Source organism: Rhipicephalus sanguineus, chromosome 6 (genome assembly GCF_013339695.2).
Source record: "Rhipicephalus sanguineus isolate Rsan-2018 chromosome 6, BIME_Rsan_1.4, whole genome shotgun sequence".
NCBI classification, from domain to species: domain Eukaryota; kingdom Metazoa; phylum Arthropoda; class Arachnida; order Ixodida; family Ixodidae; genus Rhipicephalus; species Rhipicephalus sanguineus.
The window spans coordinates 93,907,615-93,926,065 of record NC_051181.1 but is presented as its reverse complement, the minus strand read 5'-3'; the positions used below and the strand labels follow the sequence as shown (position 1 = coordinate 93,926,065).

At 45.7% G+C, this 18,451-nt stretch overlaps 1 protein-coding gene across 1 annotated transcript in view; it reads left to right on the top strand.

The window, feature by feature from the left end:
- The window catches only part of LOC119395994 (dipeptidyl peptidase 3), a 101,934-nt gene that overhangs the window by 28,755 nt on the left and 54,728 nt on the right, over nt 1-18,451 (top strand). The window contains exons 5-8 of the mRNA XM_037663021.2: nt 2,656-2,761; nt 14,961-15,112; nt 16,590-16,709; nt 17,284-17,373. Of these exons, the coding sequence (XP_037518949.1) occupies nt 2,656-2,761; nt 14,961-15,112; nt 16,590-16,709; nt 17,284-17,373 (468 nt within the window). The remainder of the gene's footprint in view (nt 1-2,655; nt 2,762-14,960; nt 15,113-16,589; nt 16,710-17,283; nt 17,374-18,451) is intronic.

The following is an 18,451-nucleotide window of genomic DNA, read 5'->3' as shown; positions in this document are numbered from 1 at the left end:
ACAGGAGACACACTTAGCATAAAGCATTTTGCCGCACATTGCCGTTTTTTTTTTCTTACAGCACTTTTATGGGTCCGACAAAGTCGTATTCTTGAATTTGCTGCTTCAGCTTGCCCGCTTGTGTCAGAGAAACGGGCCTTTTGTTTTGCATCTTTCAGATTTTGTTTAGCACTGATTATCATTCATTGACATTTTAAGCGCACCGCATTTCTGGGCCTGCACATAACCGCTTTATCGTGATTGGGGCATAGCCTCAACGGTGCAGAAAAAGCAGTGGTTGACTGTTGTCTGTACCATTCGATGATAAAACTGAAACCCAGATTGATAGGGGATGCACTCACAAATGCTAGACTTTGTCGCAGCTACAGCCCTGCACATATATTACAAAAAAAAAATGTTCGTGTGTACGTTGCCCTATTTTGACAAATTTTCTTTGTCACCACGTGATCCCTCAGAATCTAGGAACGGACCGCAGCACCATCCCTCAGCATGAGTGCTTACCACACTCTTTCAGTGCTCCTCAACAAATTATGCCTATGAGGAGTTTATGCCTTCTAGCAGTTCCCTAGAGTATGTAAAAGCAACTGAGCAAAAGTACTATAGACTATTTGGAAGAATGGCTTTGAAGCATCATTGAAGCCACTACACTAAGGGAGGACGCTGTCTTAAATTTCTGAAGGTCAGTGCTACAGGTTCATGGAATCAATGTTTTATAATATGCAAGATAGTTTTTGAGTACTAAAATTTGTGTAGGTTCATGAAATTTCACAGTTATCTTATTGCGTTGAAAGGCGACTGCACAACTAAGCATGATGGGACATGTGAATTTTTTTGCTTTGCTTGTTTCCACATAAGGATAAAACATGGGTGAGTTGTATTACATTCATCGTTCATAAAAGAAAGGGGCGACACAAGTGCTACTTCTGCCCCTGCCATCTTAACAAGCACACGTTATACAGGAGCAGTGGCTGGAGAAGTTTAGTAGTACTAGTACTACCATCAGTCAGTTTATAAAAACACCTGAGCAGGAAACCTAACAATGAATTAAAGACAAATGCACTTTGCGTCATCAACAAAGCAACTGTATCTTTTATGTAAACTGCCACTGCAACTTTTTAACAAGAGAGCGTTAAAGAGCTCGTTTTGCAGAAATTCCGGTGTCGTTCGGTGTCGGCGTCTTTGGTTGTGAGCGAAAAGTCAGCGTTGTCCGTGAGTGAAAATTCAAGGTAGATGCAAATAAAAAAATAATAAAAATCTCTGGTTCGAGTGAGACCGGGGATTTGAACCTGTGACCCCTTGCTCCGTGGCACGACTCGTTTAGCCGCTCGGCCATCACGCGCACATCCTCTGGCATACTAACGGCGAGCTGTTTATATACACTATTTAGCGGTGGTGGTGCACACGTCTCAGAGGTTTTTCAGTGGCTTGATTATCACCCACAAGATGGCGCAAAGGACCGACCGGGCGCGCTTTTAAATGGCATCGCTTCGCCGTGTGGCCATGTTTCGTCGCGCTGCATGCATGGATATTGTAGCCGGAGGACGTCTTCACTTTCGCTTTCGTTGCGGCATGGTTTAGGCCTTCACCAAGAAGCGAAGCCAGGCTAGCTATTGGGAAGGCGATATGAACATGATCCGACTACACTATCGTGTTCCATTCTTGAAGGCGAAGCTCATGTCTCCTCCAAGTTTTTTGCTAACCACACTATTGTCACGGGGTCATGATGTGGGCGTGTCCACGATGAAACTATTTACTTGGCCGAACTTGTGACCGGCAAACTGAAAGTCAAACTACAGCGTTACACACGGTACACTGATAGCGGTGAACAGAGCGTCGGCCGTCGAAAAACTGATCATGGCTGGGACGTGCTGTCTTTTATACATCACCGTTCGAACTTTCCAGCCTTATCACTGGTGGTTGCACAAGCTCGGGAATAATTCGGACAATGTGTGTCCTGCGCGCAATCTTAACAAAGTGATCTACTACAATCGCGAAGCTTCTCAAATGCTGCGGCGCGGTCTGTGTCGAGTGTTGCTAACCGTCCTTGCGGGTCTCACCCGAATACATCAAAATAAAACAAGAAGCGGTCGTGGCACTATGATCGACGGCAAGGATACTGTGTTCTTCAGCGTGCATAAGCATATCCGTGAACCTATAATAAAAACATAGGGATTGTTGCGTAGAGTTCGTACGATAAAACACCGAGAGCACATTGATAAGGTCTCTACATTGCTAAAAGGCTGCCATGATGGCTCAATGTTTCCGGTGCCAGCTACAGACCCGAAAGATGTGGGTATGATTCCGGCTGCAGTGGTCACATTTCTGTGGGGTGAAATGCTCGAGGTCTGTGTACTGTGCTGTGTTGGTGCACGTTAAAGAACCCCAGATGGTCGACGTTATTTTGAGCCCTCCACTATGGAGTCCTATTACCCAAGTCGCTTTAGGATGTAAACCTCACAAAACCAAACCATCTGTGTTGCTAAGACACTTCAGGACATGTCCTATCCTGTCCTTGTTAAGTGTACCTGGCCAGCAGGCTGTGAGAAGGCCCAATAAATGCCATGCACTTAGAATGCCCTTGGATCATGCCATGGGTTGAGAGCTGTTTCATTACTTTAGGGTTACCGGTATTTCTGTGTTCATTTGTCCTTTCAGCCTGCTGGTAGCGGCAGCACAAGGTTAGGTTTGAAGGTGAATGAACTTGAAAGCAATGGCGATGGTGATGATGGCCATGAGGAGAGGGAATACCAGTGTCCATATAGTATGTATACAACTGACCGTTTTTTACCTCCTTCTCCTTCTCTCTCTATCTCTCTATCCATAAGCTTCTTTCCGTCTTCCCCTCCACGGGGTGTTCTCAACACGTGGCCTTTGTGACAGCTACATATATACACTGCCAAGTTACGTGAACTTCGCCGTTATTTTTGGGGCAATGGGTTATGCCAAGTTGGATGCTAGTGAAGTAGGTGAAAGCACCATTACGAACAGATGGCACAGCATGTTTTGGCATCTAATCTCTATTTCAGCCGCCCACATTGAATTACTAATGAAATGGTCACACTTCATGCATGCCCTCTGCATCAGGTCGATCAAATTCAGGCTGGCATGTGGATCCAAATTCCAATTTTATTTGAACTTCGGGTTCGCAGCGAATTAAAATTTCCTGCTCTGTATTGAAGAAGTGGCCATCAGCACTGCTGTTTCATCCTGCGCATTTGTATTTCACAGTTTTCTTGCATTTATGAAAATTGTAAACGCAAACGTTTGAGCTCTGGGGTTTTACGTGCCAAAACCATGATGTGCTTTTGAAGGACACCAAGGTGAGGGGCTACAACTTAGCAGAAGACATTGCTGGGCTAGTTGGTACGTTACTTTTAGTAAACTAGATGCCAAACCACCACCACACTCCTTCTGTGTCTTCTTTCTTCTGGTTGTGGTTCGGCATCTAGTTTATTCGAAGTGAGGGACTACAAATTTTAACACCTATAGCGCACCGAAGGGACAGGAACACAGAGAAATGACGTGGACGCAGCGCTAACTTTCAACAAAAGTTTTATTTACGATTACCAACATGCCCAAGCTCACGTTCTTTCAAGACTACAAATTAATTTTGACCACCTGGGTTTCCTTAATGTTCACCTTAATCTAAAGTACACTGGCACTTTTGAATTTAGTCCCTATCAAAACACGACTGACTAGCATAAATTAGCACTCGTCTACTTGCAGCTTTAGATGGTTTCTCTCTTGAACTGCTTGCTGGCTCCTCTCCGCTACATGCTCAGTGGCTAGCTGATAATTTGTCTATCAGTAGATTTGACTTTGCTTGCAGCTGTGTACTTACAGCTAGAATTTCAGCTGCCATACCATTGCATATAAGGCGGCTTCCTGTTCCGTTTTGTTTGCACCATGGCTTGCAAAAAGGTGTGTAGAGTGGTGAGGAATGAATTTGTATTTCTTTTAGCTGCAGAAACATTTTGTTCGTCTATTGCCTTGACGTGGCAATGGGACCGTTCCCGTAGTCCCGGCCACAGGCTTTTTTCTGGAGAGTTCACGTGACTGTCAGTGTCCACGGGCAACAGTGTTTTCGGCACTGTGCCACAGTGGCCCGCTTGGCAGCGATTCAAGAATGCAATCATTCATAGGTTTATAGATTGTGATGTCTATGGTGCAGCTAGGTAAAAATCTTGTGAAAGGGAAAAGTGCCCCAAAAGTGGTCATTTGAGAATGTTGCCTAGTTTGGTGCATGCCATCTAAGTTTACTATTGTAGGGCTAGCCTAGCTGCTTTGAATGCACCGTATAAAAACTACACAAGAAAGGCAAATTTAATTATGCTAACAAGTCCCCCATAATGCTGTGGAAGTGAAATGCATTAACTCTGAAAAGAACTTGCATAGTTGGCACAGTTCCATTATGGAAATGCCAACCATACTGATATGATTTTGCATGTACGTCTGTTTATGGTGTTTGCGGTAGTGGGGCGAACGCTCTGTGGAGGCACCAACGTAAGAAAAAGTTGTAAATTAAACGCTGTTCTCATTGCTAGTGTTTCATAAACCAATTTAACGTTTGCCACTGTTGTCATACAGGCTTGGGGACCCTTTTAGTCGCAGGTGCCGTGCTGAAGCTAAGATTGAGTGTGATTGTACCCTTCTCTCTCCCAACAGTGCTAACGCTCCTCTTCTAGAATGCCCAGTAACCGCAATTGAAAAGGTACTGCACATGGTTTGAATATTGCAGAGAGAAAGGGAGAAAGAAGCAACTTTATTCAAGTGAAAAAAAAAATGTATGTTTCACTGAGAAATGGTGGTCAGGCCATGCCTGGCTGCCATCTCCTCGGGTCATTGGATGGCCCAGAGCTGTATTTTGAGGCTGGTATTATGGAGTACACTTCCCACGCCTCGGGCGAGGGAGTGGTCAGGAGATCAGGCCCATAGTATGTGAGAGAGGGAGGTCACGGAGCCACACTGTGAGCAGTGCGGAATGAAAAGATTGGGGTAGATGTGCGTGTATACTTGTGGGAACGGGAAGGTGTGTGTTTGCAGGTGACGCCACGCAATCTCTTGTGATTTTGTGAGTTTGGGATGCGGCGCTGGTTTTGTGTGACGTGTGGCGGAACCACTGCATCTGTCGCTATACTTTCGGGAACGCAGAAGCTCAATCCAATATTCCTGCTCGTCACTGGGAGCCCACAGTGTTTTGTAGCGTTAGCTACACTTGCCTAGCCGGAGCCAATTTCACGTGGAGCGTCATGAGCCGTGCTGCGCATGCACGAAGATCGGTGATGTCACACAGCTGGATCACCGGAGCTGGCACCTCACGCGCTCTCCGACACTGCCGCGCGTGGCTCGCCGCTGCTGGCCTGCGTGTTGGGAGGAGTGGCGTCGTAGGCGCAGCAGACACGCTGACGCCGGCGCGAGTGCAGACTCCGCCACCGCTGCGCGCAGCTCGCCGCTGCTGGTCTGCGCCGCATTCGAGAGGAGTGACGCACAGTGGCGCCGGCGTGCGCGCAGGTATTCGCCTTCGCTGTGCAGTCGCCGTCTGACACTGCGCTGGGGCCGCTTGATAGCGCCTCTGACTGGCGTTTGCAGGTGGGTAACGCCATGGAGGAGGAGAGAGCAAATGCTGCTCGACGGCACAGAAGAGCCGAGAAGCTTATCTCATCAGATCCCGAAGTAGTTGCCTGCCAATTAGCGGTTCAGCGTACGAAGAATGCACAGAAGAAGGCTAATAATCCTAGACGATCTGGAAAGCTAAGAATATTCAGCTGAACCTTTGCTAACGCTACGTATATCATGGCATAGCCGAGCTAAGCCACTGCAAATTTTTTTGAAGGACCACTTGCCCTTTTGTTTAACTTTTGAAATCTCGATCACCACATTATATTTTCTTTTTCTTGCATAAAAGTTAGCACTATAACAGCTGGGTAAGTTTCTTTAGATGTTCCAGCTAAACAGTTCCTCTCGGGGGCTATTTTGTTCACGTTCTGTGGTAGAACGGAATGAAACGTCACGAGAGGACGAGAGGGGGCAGACAGCCAATAGGCGAGCTCAAACAATTCAGATATGTTTTCAATGCATGAGGAAATGTAGAATTATTATAGGTGAATATCAATATTGGCGGGCATTGTTTTTCAGAGCTTGAAATTGAAGAGCGCGATGGCTATAACAATTTATTTGTGTTAATGTCTTGAGTGGACGCTGGGTGGTGTCACAATTTGACTAGTCGTTCGGTGGTGGGGGGCTGGTTGCAATTTTCGCAAACTATCAGTGCGGGATTGGAGTAAGCCAGACACAAAGCAGGTTAATTTGATTCTCCAGCCCCAGCGCTTACGTTTCGATACCATGCAAGTTGTCCGGAGACCGTTCTATTGCACAGAATGGTGCCTCTATCCATTCTGTGCCCGGTCTGTGCCAAAATGATTGACAGCACTGCCGTTTCCAATTGCTATTCTCACGTCTGACCGTCAGATGAGCCTCGACCAATCCTCTGCGGCTCCCTCTCGTTCTCTCGTGACATTTCATTCCGTTCTATCACAGAATGCATACAAAATAGGCCCCCTGGTAGAAGCAAAAGTAGGGAAATCTCAACAAGGGTGTGGGTGCCGTCTAGTGGTTTGTTGGTGCTATCTATACTCCGATTCATACATCACATGCAACACTGTGGAAACTATGCAAGCAGTGCAGTCAACAAAATTTGTAAGGCAGCATGTCTTGCACTTGGCTTTCGTCGTTGTAAATGCTCGTGCAAGCGTATGCGTGAGGCATCGCGATGGGCTGCAAACCAAACGCCAAAAAACGAAAACAGAGACGCTACGTGATCCAGAACAACGTATTGACAACCTTATAACTAGGTTCGCTTGTTTCTAAGGCACAAAGTATCCAATCACGTTACGGTTGGTGAAATCATTGAACTATTTCTTGGTGCAAATGCATCTACTGCAAGAAGTCTTGCTTGCCTACACGCCGTTGCACCTGGAGTATGAAACAGAGTATAGTGGCCAAGAAGGATACTAATGCGCTGACGCTGTGGTCTACGTGACAGTGTGGCATGGCAGACATTGTCTTCCGTTTTCATGGCGGATTGTATTGCCATAATTGTAGTGTTTTTTAATGTGATAGCAATTATACGGACACTCGAGGTGCATTTTTGCAGTCACCATCATGCTCCATATAAAGTCGAAATCGATAACATCACCCTTCGTAATGCATGTTCTACGTGCAAGTGAAAGCTTGCGAAGGCTGTTGACAGGTACGGATCAAGCAGAGACGAAACACAACGGTCGACTTCATCGGGCGAAGGAGCATGAAGGGTTGCTGTGGGGGGGGCTGCATCGCTCGGGCAGCAACTGCGAACTTCGATCAAACGGGGGCAGTCGTGTGCGCCGGCGCACGTACTATCTCGACTCAGATCAGCAGACAGCTCGTACCTTTGTATATGCTGTGCTTCCACCATATCCTTCGCGTTGAAGCGAGAGGCAGCATGAAAACTGCTTTGCTCGCTGGAGCGACTGTATTTCCTTATGCCACTGTTTTGTAGAGTTACACCAGACCGGATCCTGAAGGAGTTAGCTGCTAGTCTTTCTTCGTGTAACATTCAAATTTGTTACTATCGCATTCGTTGCTTTGCCCTTGTGGTGAAACTGTGACTTTCTGTTTTTTTCCTTTGAATCAGAGTTTCATTGGAACAGCTAAGACATGAAATTGTCACAGACCGTCATCTTCGGCATTACAAACTGTCACCTGAGAAGATGTTTCGTTGGTACATTATAATAAGTTCGCTATGTGCTTGAGCTGCCGTCAAGACAATCATAACAAAATATACACAGAAATTGAAACTATGCATAAATGAAAATAATTTTGATTGTTAGTACACTGCATTTAGGGGAAAGATATAAACGTCAGCACACTTATGTGTGTTTTCTTCATGATCTAATAGGGATGTGCGAATAGTAATTTGGTCAAATAGTTTCGAATCGAATAGCTGAAATAGTATATGTCGCGTATTATAAAGAAAAATGAGCATATTTGCCATGACCCAACTAACCTGCACAATATTTTTTAAAATTGGAACAAGGCGTGTGCGAATGCCATTCTTTTTGGTTCGAAGTGAAGTGAAAGCAACTTTGTGTAGTACAGTCAAATCCCACTACAACGAAATTGACGGGACGCGCGAAAAAGTTCGTTGTCGCGGAATTTCGTTGCAGCGAAATTTCATCTATAGACCACAAAAGTTAGGAAGATCTGATGATCATGACTCGTCCTTTGGTCCCGGCAAGCGCATGCATTGTCCTTTGCATTTAACTGTCGCTAACTCGGACGCACTTGGCCGCACACCGTGTGAATGTATTTTCTCGCGTATAATACGCACAAAATATACAGAAAATTTAGCGCTAAACTCGGGGTGCGGGTTATACGCGAATTTCGTTGCGCAAGTTGGCTTCACGGCAACGCAATGAAGGCGGCTTTGCGTCAATAGGCGAGTTATACACGTGGGTTATACACGAGCAAATACTATATGCAGGCTACCCTCGAAGCCTGCCGAGCGCGTAGCGCCGCGAAGGAGCGTGCCAAAGTTTGGTAGAGGCTAAGTGAAAACGAAGTGCCGAAGCTCCGCACTACCAGAGTCATAAGCGAGAGAAAGGAAAGTCGAAACGCTTCGTGCCGTTTTACAACTTTGTTGCCTTTAATCTTTCTTCTGGTGTGTTAGCTGCGTACTTCAGCATATTCGCTATCGATAATCGCGACGATAGCGACCGCAGTCTCTGCCGTGGTTTTCTGCGCAGCGCTTCCGGCAAACGGTAGCGACGGTAGTGATCCGTTTTCAATCTGTGCGCGCTGGCCGTGCGTGTGCCTTCAGAACTGCGTCGTTGCTATCTGTGATCGCGTCTACCGTGGTTTTGGCCGCAGCATTGCATTGAGTCGGAGCGCGTACGTTCGATGGATGCGCGCGTACTTTCGTGGTCGCCCGTGATCGCGTCGATACGACCGCATTTGTATTCACAGCGGTTGCGGCAGAATGCGGTTACGCTTGGACTAGGTGCGCGCTGGCGGCGCGTGTGCCTTCATAACGCCATGGATGTCATTCACGATCGCAGGGCTTGTGACGACGAGCAGTAGTTTTGTTTTGAGTGCTACGTCAAAACAATGGCGGGACTTCATCAACGATTCTTCCGCGGCCCGCACGCGCATCAAACCCGCCGGCAGCATCATGGCGGATGGACGATCTGTCGCCGAGCATCTCAGTGGCGAAAAATTTACCGGGATGTGCGTGAGGTGGCAGAAAGCATGTCTCCGATGAAGACACGGGTCTTGCGATGCGGCCGCACGGCTCTGGCAACGAGAAATGGTCGAGTTTCTAGCGGAATTTCGCGGCAATTCTAGGCAAGCTCCTTTTCCTTATGTGGTGGCACTTGCGAAAACTTCGTTCAAGCGGAAATACCCAGAAAATGTATTCGTTGTGACGAGACATTTTTTGCATTGTTTTCTATGGGCGGCTGACGGGGAATCGAAAATTATTCGTTGTGGCGGAAATTTCGTTGTAGTGGTATTCGTTATAGCGGGATTCGACTGTAGCAGGATTTGAATTTCAACAGGATAGAAAGTTGGGCTAGTTGGCACAAATGCATCCTTGAAGCAGTGCTAAAAGACAGAGATTAAGAAGGAACAAACACAAAGCAGCGCTCGTCCTGTGTGTTTGTTCTTTCTTAGTTTCTGTCTTTTAGCGCTGCTTCAAGGATGCATTTGAATTTCAGTAGGATGCAAGCGATAACCGGTAAGATACATTACGTTTTAAAATTTACTATACTTAGAGCATATAAGCCCCAATAACAAGATTTTAAACTTAGGAAATGAATAATCGATGTGAAGGTACTATGTTCATTCAACCCTGAAGTGGCACTTTGTGTCATTGCAGATTTTTCTTGGATAGGTGTTTTCATTGCATAGCACTCCTATGCTGCAGTGAAACTGCTTTTACAGGGGGTTACATGCAGCCTAATATACCGTAAAAAAATTCAAATACTGTAATATTCATTTGAATATTCGGAGTGCTCGAATATTCGCACATGCCTATGATCAAAGGTTTGATGAAGGCTTGTTTGGTGAGGTAAGAACATGGTTTATAAAGAGAATGCACGCTTACGAACAAACAAAGGGAAAGAAAACAGTTTTTTTGGCATGTTGGCACCCTTTTACGAGTGTCTTATTTCAATAGAAAAAAGTGCAAGGTGGTCATCATTATATTAAACTTGAATGAAATCGAGGATTCGGCAAAAACTCATCTACTGAGCAGAAATGGACACAGACCATGGTATTACACACAAACCTCATTATAATAAAGTAACATGTGACACGAGAATTGCTTTGTTTTAACCGAACATTCGTTATAAACACATATTTGTAACACTGTTAATGGCAAGACCATACTTTAATTACTTCGTTATAACCGATAATTTGTTACGTCCATACTTGGTATATTGAGGTTTTACTATGATTATAAAAGAAAACAAATTGTTTCTTTCGATGCTCATACAGGACCCTTGTTCATGATTGTTTCAGGGGTAAGTTTGCGTGCAATATGTATCATGGACGTGTATATAACGTCGCACGTGCATAACAATGAACATGTAAGCAACACACTAGCATGGGGTACCACAATGCCAAAATCTTTTTCCCCAGTTTTTTTATTGCTTTGGGGAGTCACACACATTCTTCTACTCCATCCTCTCTTGCTTTCAAATAAAAGGCCGCTTTCTCTTGTGCCTGTCCACTTCTCCATTCGCTCTTGTGTTTTTATGTGCTGAAATCCACTAATTAGCTGTCTCTTGTCACTGTTAAATGCCCAATGAAACACTTTTCATTGAACTGTAGGAGCAGAATGTAGCACGCACTTAAAGAGGTCATGAACCACTCCTCGGGCTTCGTGAGAAAACACGTCCTGCGGAAAGCAGACAATGCTATGAACTTCTCAGCCAAATCTTGCAGTCGTGCATGGCAAGAAGAGTTTAGAAGTGGCGCCCAAAGTTGCCATTTTATCAGGTACCCTCTTTTCATACAGAGGTCTGTGCTCACTCTCTCTTCTGCAGTTACCTAATTTCTAGCATTCACAGTCAGTTGTTCAGTGCTGAAAACATCAAAATGAGCTTGCTGCTATAAAGTGCCACAAAAACACAGACGAATACACAGTGTACACTATTGCGACAACATTACGTGCCTGTCTTTTTGCTGCACAACGAGCCATTGCCGTATCTGAAGTTGTGTTCCTTAATTCAAATGATCTGGAGCATTGCTTTCAAATGTGAGATCATGTGCACATGCCCGTCGTCAATGCTTGTGTTCTACTGTGCCGTCCTTACCCTAGGAGTTAAAAAGTGGGTGTAGTTTATTGAATTGTTGAATTTAAACCAACTAGCCCGACTTGGTGCTCTTCTTGAGCACCATTAGGTGTCATCTTATTGAAACTGTCCGCCCCTCCCACCCTGCTGTAACCTCCTTCACCATATCGGCCCATTGGGAGATGAAATTTCGTCACTGCAGCCTACTAACTGAGGTGAGTTTGAGACCCCTGCTGTAAGCTGTCTAAACCTTATTACATTTTGTGATGCTCCCTCGCCCCCCCCCTCCCCTATGCCTTTTTTAGGCCTGTGAGGTATTTTGAAGAAATTAATAAATATTATACCATACTTCTCCAGTGATGCAGAAGCATTTTAATAGTCTGTGTCAAGTTCAATGATACGTGGCTCGCACAGGAACGTATGGAACGTTGAGTCGTGAAATCTGATACACCTGACTCATTTTAGCCCGGTGTTCAGATTATAAGGTTGAAGTACAAAAAGTTATATTCTGGGGTTTTACATGCTACAACCACTTTATAATTATGAGGCAGGCCGTTGCAGGTGCATAGGTCTGCTTGGATAATGTCGACTTCCTGAGGTTCTTGGGAATGCGTATCGCCACCGTTGAAATATTGCTGCTGTAGCTAGGAATAGAAAAGGCAGCATTCTTGAGCTTAGCAGTGAGACACCTTAGCCGCTAAGCTAGCACAGCAAGTCTCTCACAGTGTGTCCCAGTTTCGAATGCAAGGTGAGATGTTAAAGGACAGGGCATAAAGTCTCCATTTGCTCCAGGGGAGGGGGGGTAACATTGCTCAAGGACATCCCCCCCCTCCTATCACATTGTGTGGATGTGTGTTTGTGGGAGTGCGCTTATCATTTGCAGAGTTGGGTGGAGATCATAGGGAGATGCCTTTGCCCTGCATTGGACTGACGATGACGATGAAGTGGGATTGGGCGATTGGTGATGCCGCCCACCGTGACCCTGCCCTTGTATATTGGTGGAGTGGCCCGACCCCTCAGAGCTCTCCCTGACTTTTAGCCCTGGGTAAAGCCCTGGGTAAGGATTAGCCGCGCGCGGTGAAGGCGTACTGGTGATAACGCCGCGGGTGGTGTGCTCCGAAGGAATTCAAAACTCGCGCCTGAACATCCGATGACGTCTGAATGTACACGTAAGTTTTCGCGACCGTACGAGCTGGCCTAAAACGAAACGGCGCACTGCGATGCTGTCGTGCAACAAAATAAAGGCGATTCTAAGTGGTCAAACGCCGCCTCTTATTTTCTCTACCAAGTTTCTAATTAATTTTTCCGCTACACTTCCCTAAGTTGCCGGTTTTGTCGCTTCGATCGCTCGCCGGTGTGTGCTCGCTCGCTTCTCAACGTTGAGAGAAGAATATTTTGCCGGTTTCGCTACCCGGCATTTAATCCGTCACTACAGATTAGCGTAACGGCACCTCCGTTGCCGAGTGAGCAGTCATTCCTACCTGTACCGAAGCGGCACAGATCAAGGCAGGTAAGTGCATAGCAGCGCGAGTATAAATATGTCAGACGCAAAATGCGCCTTGTCATGTGCGGTCATTGGCTTCCATTGCACCGGCGCCAAATATTCCTCTCGCGTCAAAGCGGCAACTTGATCAATGAGCGCGAGCCAGCGATAAACAACGCGAGAAGAACAAGGTACGAAAGAAGTAATATGTGCAACGAGTTTCATTCGAAAGGAGCGTTTTGCACATGCGATCGTGATAAAGAGAAGTGGAGTATCGGAATCATTGTTAAGCTCCGCACCTGCCAATTTGAAAACGGTAGCCTTGGCACGTTGCAGGATGTGATAAGGAGCCGATTTCCATTTTCTTTCACACGTTGCCGCGCGCCTAGAAAAGCACGTAACGACCCGAAAATAGCATTGTCGACGCGACTCGACGCTTGCAAGAGTATCCGCGCGCAAATTTCCGCTGAAATAAGCATCGGCGGCATATGGATTCGCGGGTCAACATCCGTGAAAGCGAAAGAACACATTTTCGTTTTATTATATTGCGCAGTCGTTAACGACGGGAAACAGCCTAGAAGTAGCCATTCACAGTCGAGAATTTCGATCCCGATCGGGGCGCAATCGCGATCGGAATAGCCCCATGTGACAACCGCATGACGAAAATTTGTGCTCCCTGTGGTCTAGGCCGCCGTGTCTTTTTTCTGCAATTTCCTCCCTATGCCCCAGACTTTGCTGAATGCCGAAGATAGGTCTTATCACTTCGCCTGTTGTCGCCGGAGGGCCATAAATACAGGCACTAACAAAGGAAAATAGAGGGCGAAAGCAAATCCTAGCTCAATGATCGAGGTCTTCTTTAAGCGTATCACGTCGTAAGAGAGATTGTATTCGGAACTTCCATTGTCTGCCAAGATGCAAGTGACAGCTGGGACAAACAACTATCTTGTGGACAAAAAGCCTTGCTTTGTAGGCTGAGGATGGCAGGAGTGCAGTAGCACGTGTAACCGAAACATAGGCTCCCATAGGATTGATTCACTAATGAAGCACCTTGTTCCTTCCCCGACTTGTGTATTCCCGTCAAGATGCTGCAGCACAATAAACAAGGACGAAACAAGATGACAAGACGAGCACTGAACGTCCAACAACATTAATTTGGAATTTGCACATATATCTATGCTGTCTGGCACAGTATGCCATCCTCGGCGCATTCGTAAAAAATGGCAGCTCTCTATCGTAAAGCATTATAGAGGCAACGCTAATGGGGGGCTAGTTGATTCAGTCTGATGACTTCTTGATGAAGATGCAATATGGGGAACCACTCAACACAGAAGAAGTGACAGAAATGTTTTGTGCACATCATCACTGGGCCCAGCGAAACCTTGGGTGTAGCATATGTTGTATTGTAGCATAAGATAAACCAGTTGGCAGTGTGTGTATGATGCCTTGCACAAAGTTTATAAGCAGTGTTATTGACAGATGATAGCTTGACACTGCTGTATGTCTATTCGGGAAATTTTTGGAGTCTGAAGCTTTGTTCACACCTGTGAAATGCATATTCTACAATGTCGCAGATGTACTCTGTCTGCCAGCAACGATCTTATCAGTTTGGTTCTGTCTACGTGATATGATCCACCTTTTTCATGTGCTACTGAGGTAGCGTAGGGGCTAAGGTGTTGCCCTGATAGCTCAAGTATGCGGGTTTGATTCCCGGCCACGGGAATCTAAGCAACTGTGTGCTTAGATTTAGGTGCGTGTTAGAGCACCCCCCGATGGTCAAAACGCTCTGGAGTCCATCCCCCTACGGTGAGCCTCACAATCATATCGTTCGTTTAGTGCACAAAACTCTAAAAGTAAATTTTTCAAGCGAAGGTTGTATTGACGGACTTGTGTAGCTGGTGGTGTTCCAAAAAACCCCTGCTCTCCCACAGCTGTTGTGCGTGCACCAAACAAATATTAAATACAACAAGATAAATTTTCTTTCCGTGGCTGGGGTTTGAACCCGGGACCCTGCAGTCTGAAAGTGAGTGCCTTGAACACTAGACCACGTGCATATCCTTGTTCTGTTCCTTTTTCTTCTTGTTTTTTGCACCGCAGCGTATAAATATTCTTTCCTGAACGCCACTCAACGGCCCTACTTCCTGCAGGAGAAATGTCGGACGAGGTGTACTCGAACGAGACCCCGTTCCTAAAACTCGATTGCCGCGTTGCATTCGAGGGGCTCAGCGATCGGGAGAAAAAGTATGCTCACTACCTCAGCCGGGCGTCCTGGTTCGGTGGCCTCATCGTGCTCTTCCAGGTGCGTAACTGTGGTCTTTGGTTCTTCATTCCTGTACTGATTTTTTGCATTGTGAGGGGCTGGCAAGAGCAGAGTTAGGGCAGTCTAAAAGAATGTTGACATGACAACAACTCTGAAATGTGAAAAATGTTAATGTAACTGTCATAGCTGTAGATTGAGGGATGCGAATTACGACATACACGGACGAAGGCAATGGGTGAGAGAAAATAGCAATGTATCACCAACTACTCTACCCTGTATATGTATCTGTGTGGTGTTTTTCGTACTAAGATTTCAATAAACCGATTGATGTAAGAGGTTCTAGTATGTATTTATCGTTGTGTTATCAGTAACTTCATTGTGTCATCACTAAGACAGAATGGCTTTTGGGCGTCGACATTCTTCAGCTGCATAGTGTGGGGGGACACTTGTGTATAAATAATTTTTGTGACAGGTTGATAGGGTGGTTAAAAAATGGCAACTATGCTTATCTTTTTGCCATGTTATTGTTTATCAGTTCGGCAACGTTCATTGGAAAAAGTGAATGAAACAAGAAGTACCGAGACGTGCATGTAGGCTGTGGCTTCAAAGAAGAAAAACAGCACTTCGATGGAGTTTTTAAAAAAAAAGTAGTAAAGTCGATTCGAGCTTTCTGATTTGCTGTCACTTATATTTTGCTGCTACAGTAGAACCCCGCTGTTACGTTCCTCACTGCTGCGTTTTCCCGGCTGTTACGTCGTTTTCCGCCGGTCCCGGCATAGCTCCCATAGGATACAATGTATTGGGAACCCCGCTGTTACGTCGTAACTGTCGGACCGTTCCCGTATGATACGTCGCGAAGTGCGCTCGGAGCCGACCGAGTGACTACCAAAGAGAGCGGCCATGGTGCATTTTCACGCAGTTTGGCCTCGTTTGATCGTAATATTAGCCGCATGAGAGGCGCAAGCAACAGAATCTTTCAATTGATGCAAACAAAAGCATGGTCTTCGAGATTCAAATTGCAAAGATGGCGTGTATGACGTAATTGCTTGCGAAAGCAAGGCCTTCGAGATTGGCATTCACTTCTGCCATCGCGTTGGCGTAGACTCATCATCATCGTTATTTGTCGGAGAACGGGAGGAGTTCGAGCTGGTTGGAGCTCGCGTGGTCGTGCGTGCGGTTCGCGGTCGGACTCGCCGCGCCGATCGCGATTGCGTGTGCTTAGTTCTTTCATGCCTACAGCTGTTGGTGTTTAAAAAATCACATACGTTGATTACATTTCTGTGGATGAGGCCGTCCTAAGCTCCGCGTTTCTATCCATCGACTAGATCGCGGCTGAGCGCGCCAATTTTCGTGCTGCTCGTAAGAATTGAAATAAAATTCTGTACCACTAAATATTTTGCCGTTTTTCCTGTTTTTCGGCTCTTACGTTTCCCGTCTCTTACGTTTATTTCCTACGGTCCCTTCAAAAACGTATCAGCGGGGTTCTACTGTAATATGTACTTTGCATCTGTTACAGACATCCCGCGAGAGCCCGCTCATCTTCTTGCTACTGGAGCGGCTCTTCCGTGCACAGAACTTGGATTCACTCAAGGCTTTAGCTTTGGAAAAGGCTGGCTTCAATGAGGAAGAGTTCAAGGTCGGTAGACATTGCCCTCTTTGTAGAAGAAGGCACAATATGTTTCATATTTCCTTATTGCGCTAGCGCATTACCAGTATTTAGAAAGCTGTGAGGTAGATATACTACAATAAGAGTCTATAAATGCTCTAGAAATGCTGCTCTTCCAGCTTTTGCTGTGACTGTGCTGCACTTTCCACGCAGGCCTGGCATTCTTTTGAAGCATCATTCTTCAGTTTTGAAAGTTCTATGCACAGTTTTTTAGATTTGCATAGTTCATTTCACTTTTGTAATTTCCTCGCTTTTATTTGCATTCTTTTCACCTACTCAAACTCCATTGTTTTGTGTACCAACCACGCAACCTTGCCTGTGGCCACAGCATGAATGTAATTGTTTTTTTTTTTAAGGAAAAGAAAGCTTTAGTATTTCGATCTTTTAATGTAATGAACTTCCATGCATGACTACTTGGCAACAATAAATTTTAATGAAAGCTCACCAGGAAAATTTTGCTGCAGTCTGCACACATGGAGCATAATAGCTGGAGTCCATTGCGCTGTTTTGCGATGTGGCGTTCATTTTTCTTTCTTACTTTCAGGCACTGCTTGTGTACGCTGCAGCATTCTACTCCAACATGGGAAACTACAAGGGCTTTGGCGACAACAAGTTCATACCCGGCGTGGCAAAGGCAAGCTCAATCTCCAAGATATTTTTGTACACGGTTTTTACTTGTTTCGACTGCATGCTTCTTTTTAGCTGGCCTAAAGGAGCCCTCTATGCTTATACACAAGCATGGATCCCACTTTGTATTGCTAGTAGAGCTGTGCGAATAGCAAAGTTTTGGGTGCGAAGCGAATTCAAATATTGAAGTGTGAGTGCGAATCGAATCGAATATTTTTCGAATATTTCTCGAATATTTCTAGAATGTTTCTCGAATACTTCGAAGTGAAATTGCAGAAAAAGAAGTTGGAGAGGATTCCTAAGCATATTCCTATGAGATAGCAACATGAAAGTGTTTCTTTTCGTTAGGTTGATGAAGCATAGGCAGGGTGGTGTTTCATAGTTGTCTTACCAAGAATGAGGCAATGTAGAGTCCGAATTGCATTTATGTACATGATTTGGTGCAACCAAAGTGTTGCCCACAACACTTTACACGTGATAGGCAAAGATGCCATTTCCTCAGCCTCTCCTCCTCTTTCAACTTCTGTTGACGATGAGATAGATGTTGTTGCACAGTTCGTGTGAACGTCCGGACGCACAAGAAATCCCAGTGCGGCTGCGAAGTGTTTTTACTAAGCCTGTGATCTCCGATGGCCAATGCTCCTGCACTGCAGGTTTTTCGCAAAGTGCGAAAACGTAGCGGCCGTTCATCCGTTGCTAGGTAAATCATGCTGTGCTGTCACCGGCCGTGTATTCAGCAAGGCAGACAAACTGTGCGGCACTGTTTTGTAGGTAGGTGGGCTAACGCAGTCGGCTGTTGCCATTGGGCATCGTTTGTCAAGTGCTGATCGCCTAGAGTACAGTGTAGCCTAGAGCAACACGGCAACACTTCAGTATTTTGAAGCGACTTAGTCTGCCGATTACTTCGTGAGGCGGTGACGGTACCAACGGTACACTGAGCGACACAAGATTTCGTGTTGCATATTCGGCGTGGCTACAAGAGGCGAAGAGAAACAGTGACTGCTAGCTGCTAAAAAAATGATGGCAGGAAACTTGTCCATCATTATTTGTTATGGTTGTCATCTACCAGTCATGTCTTGTACTCG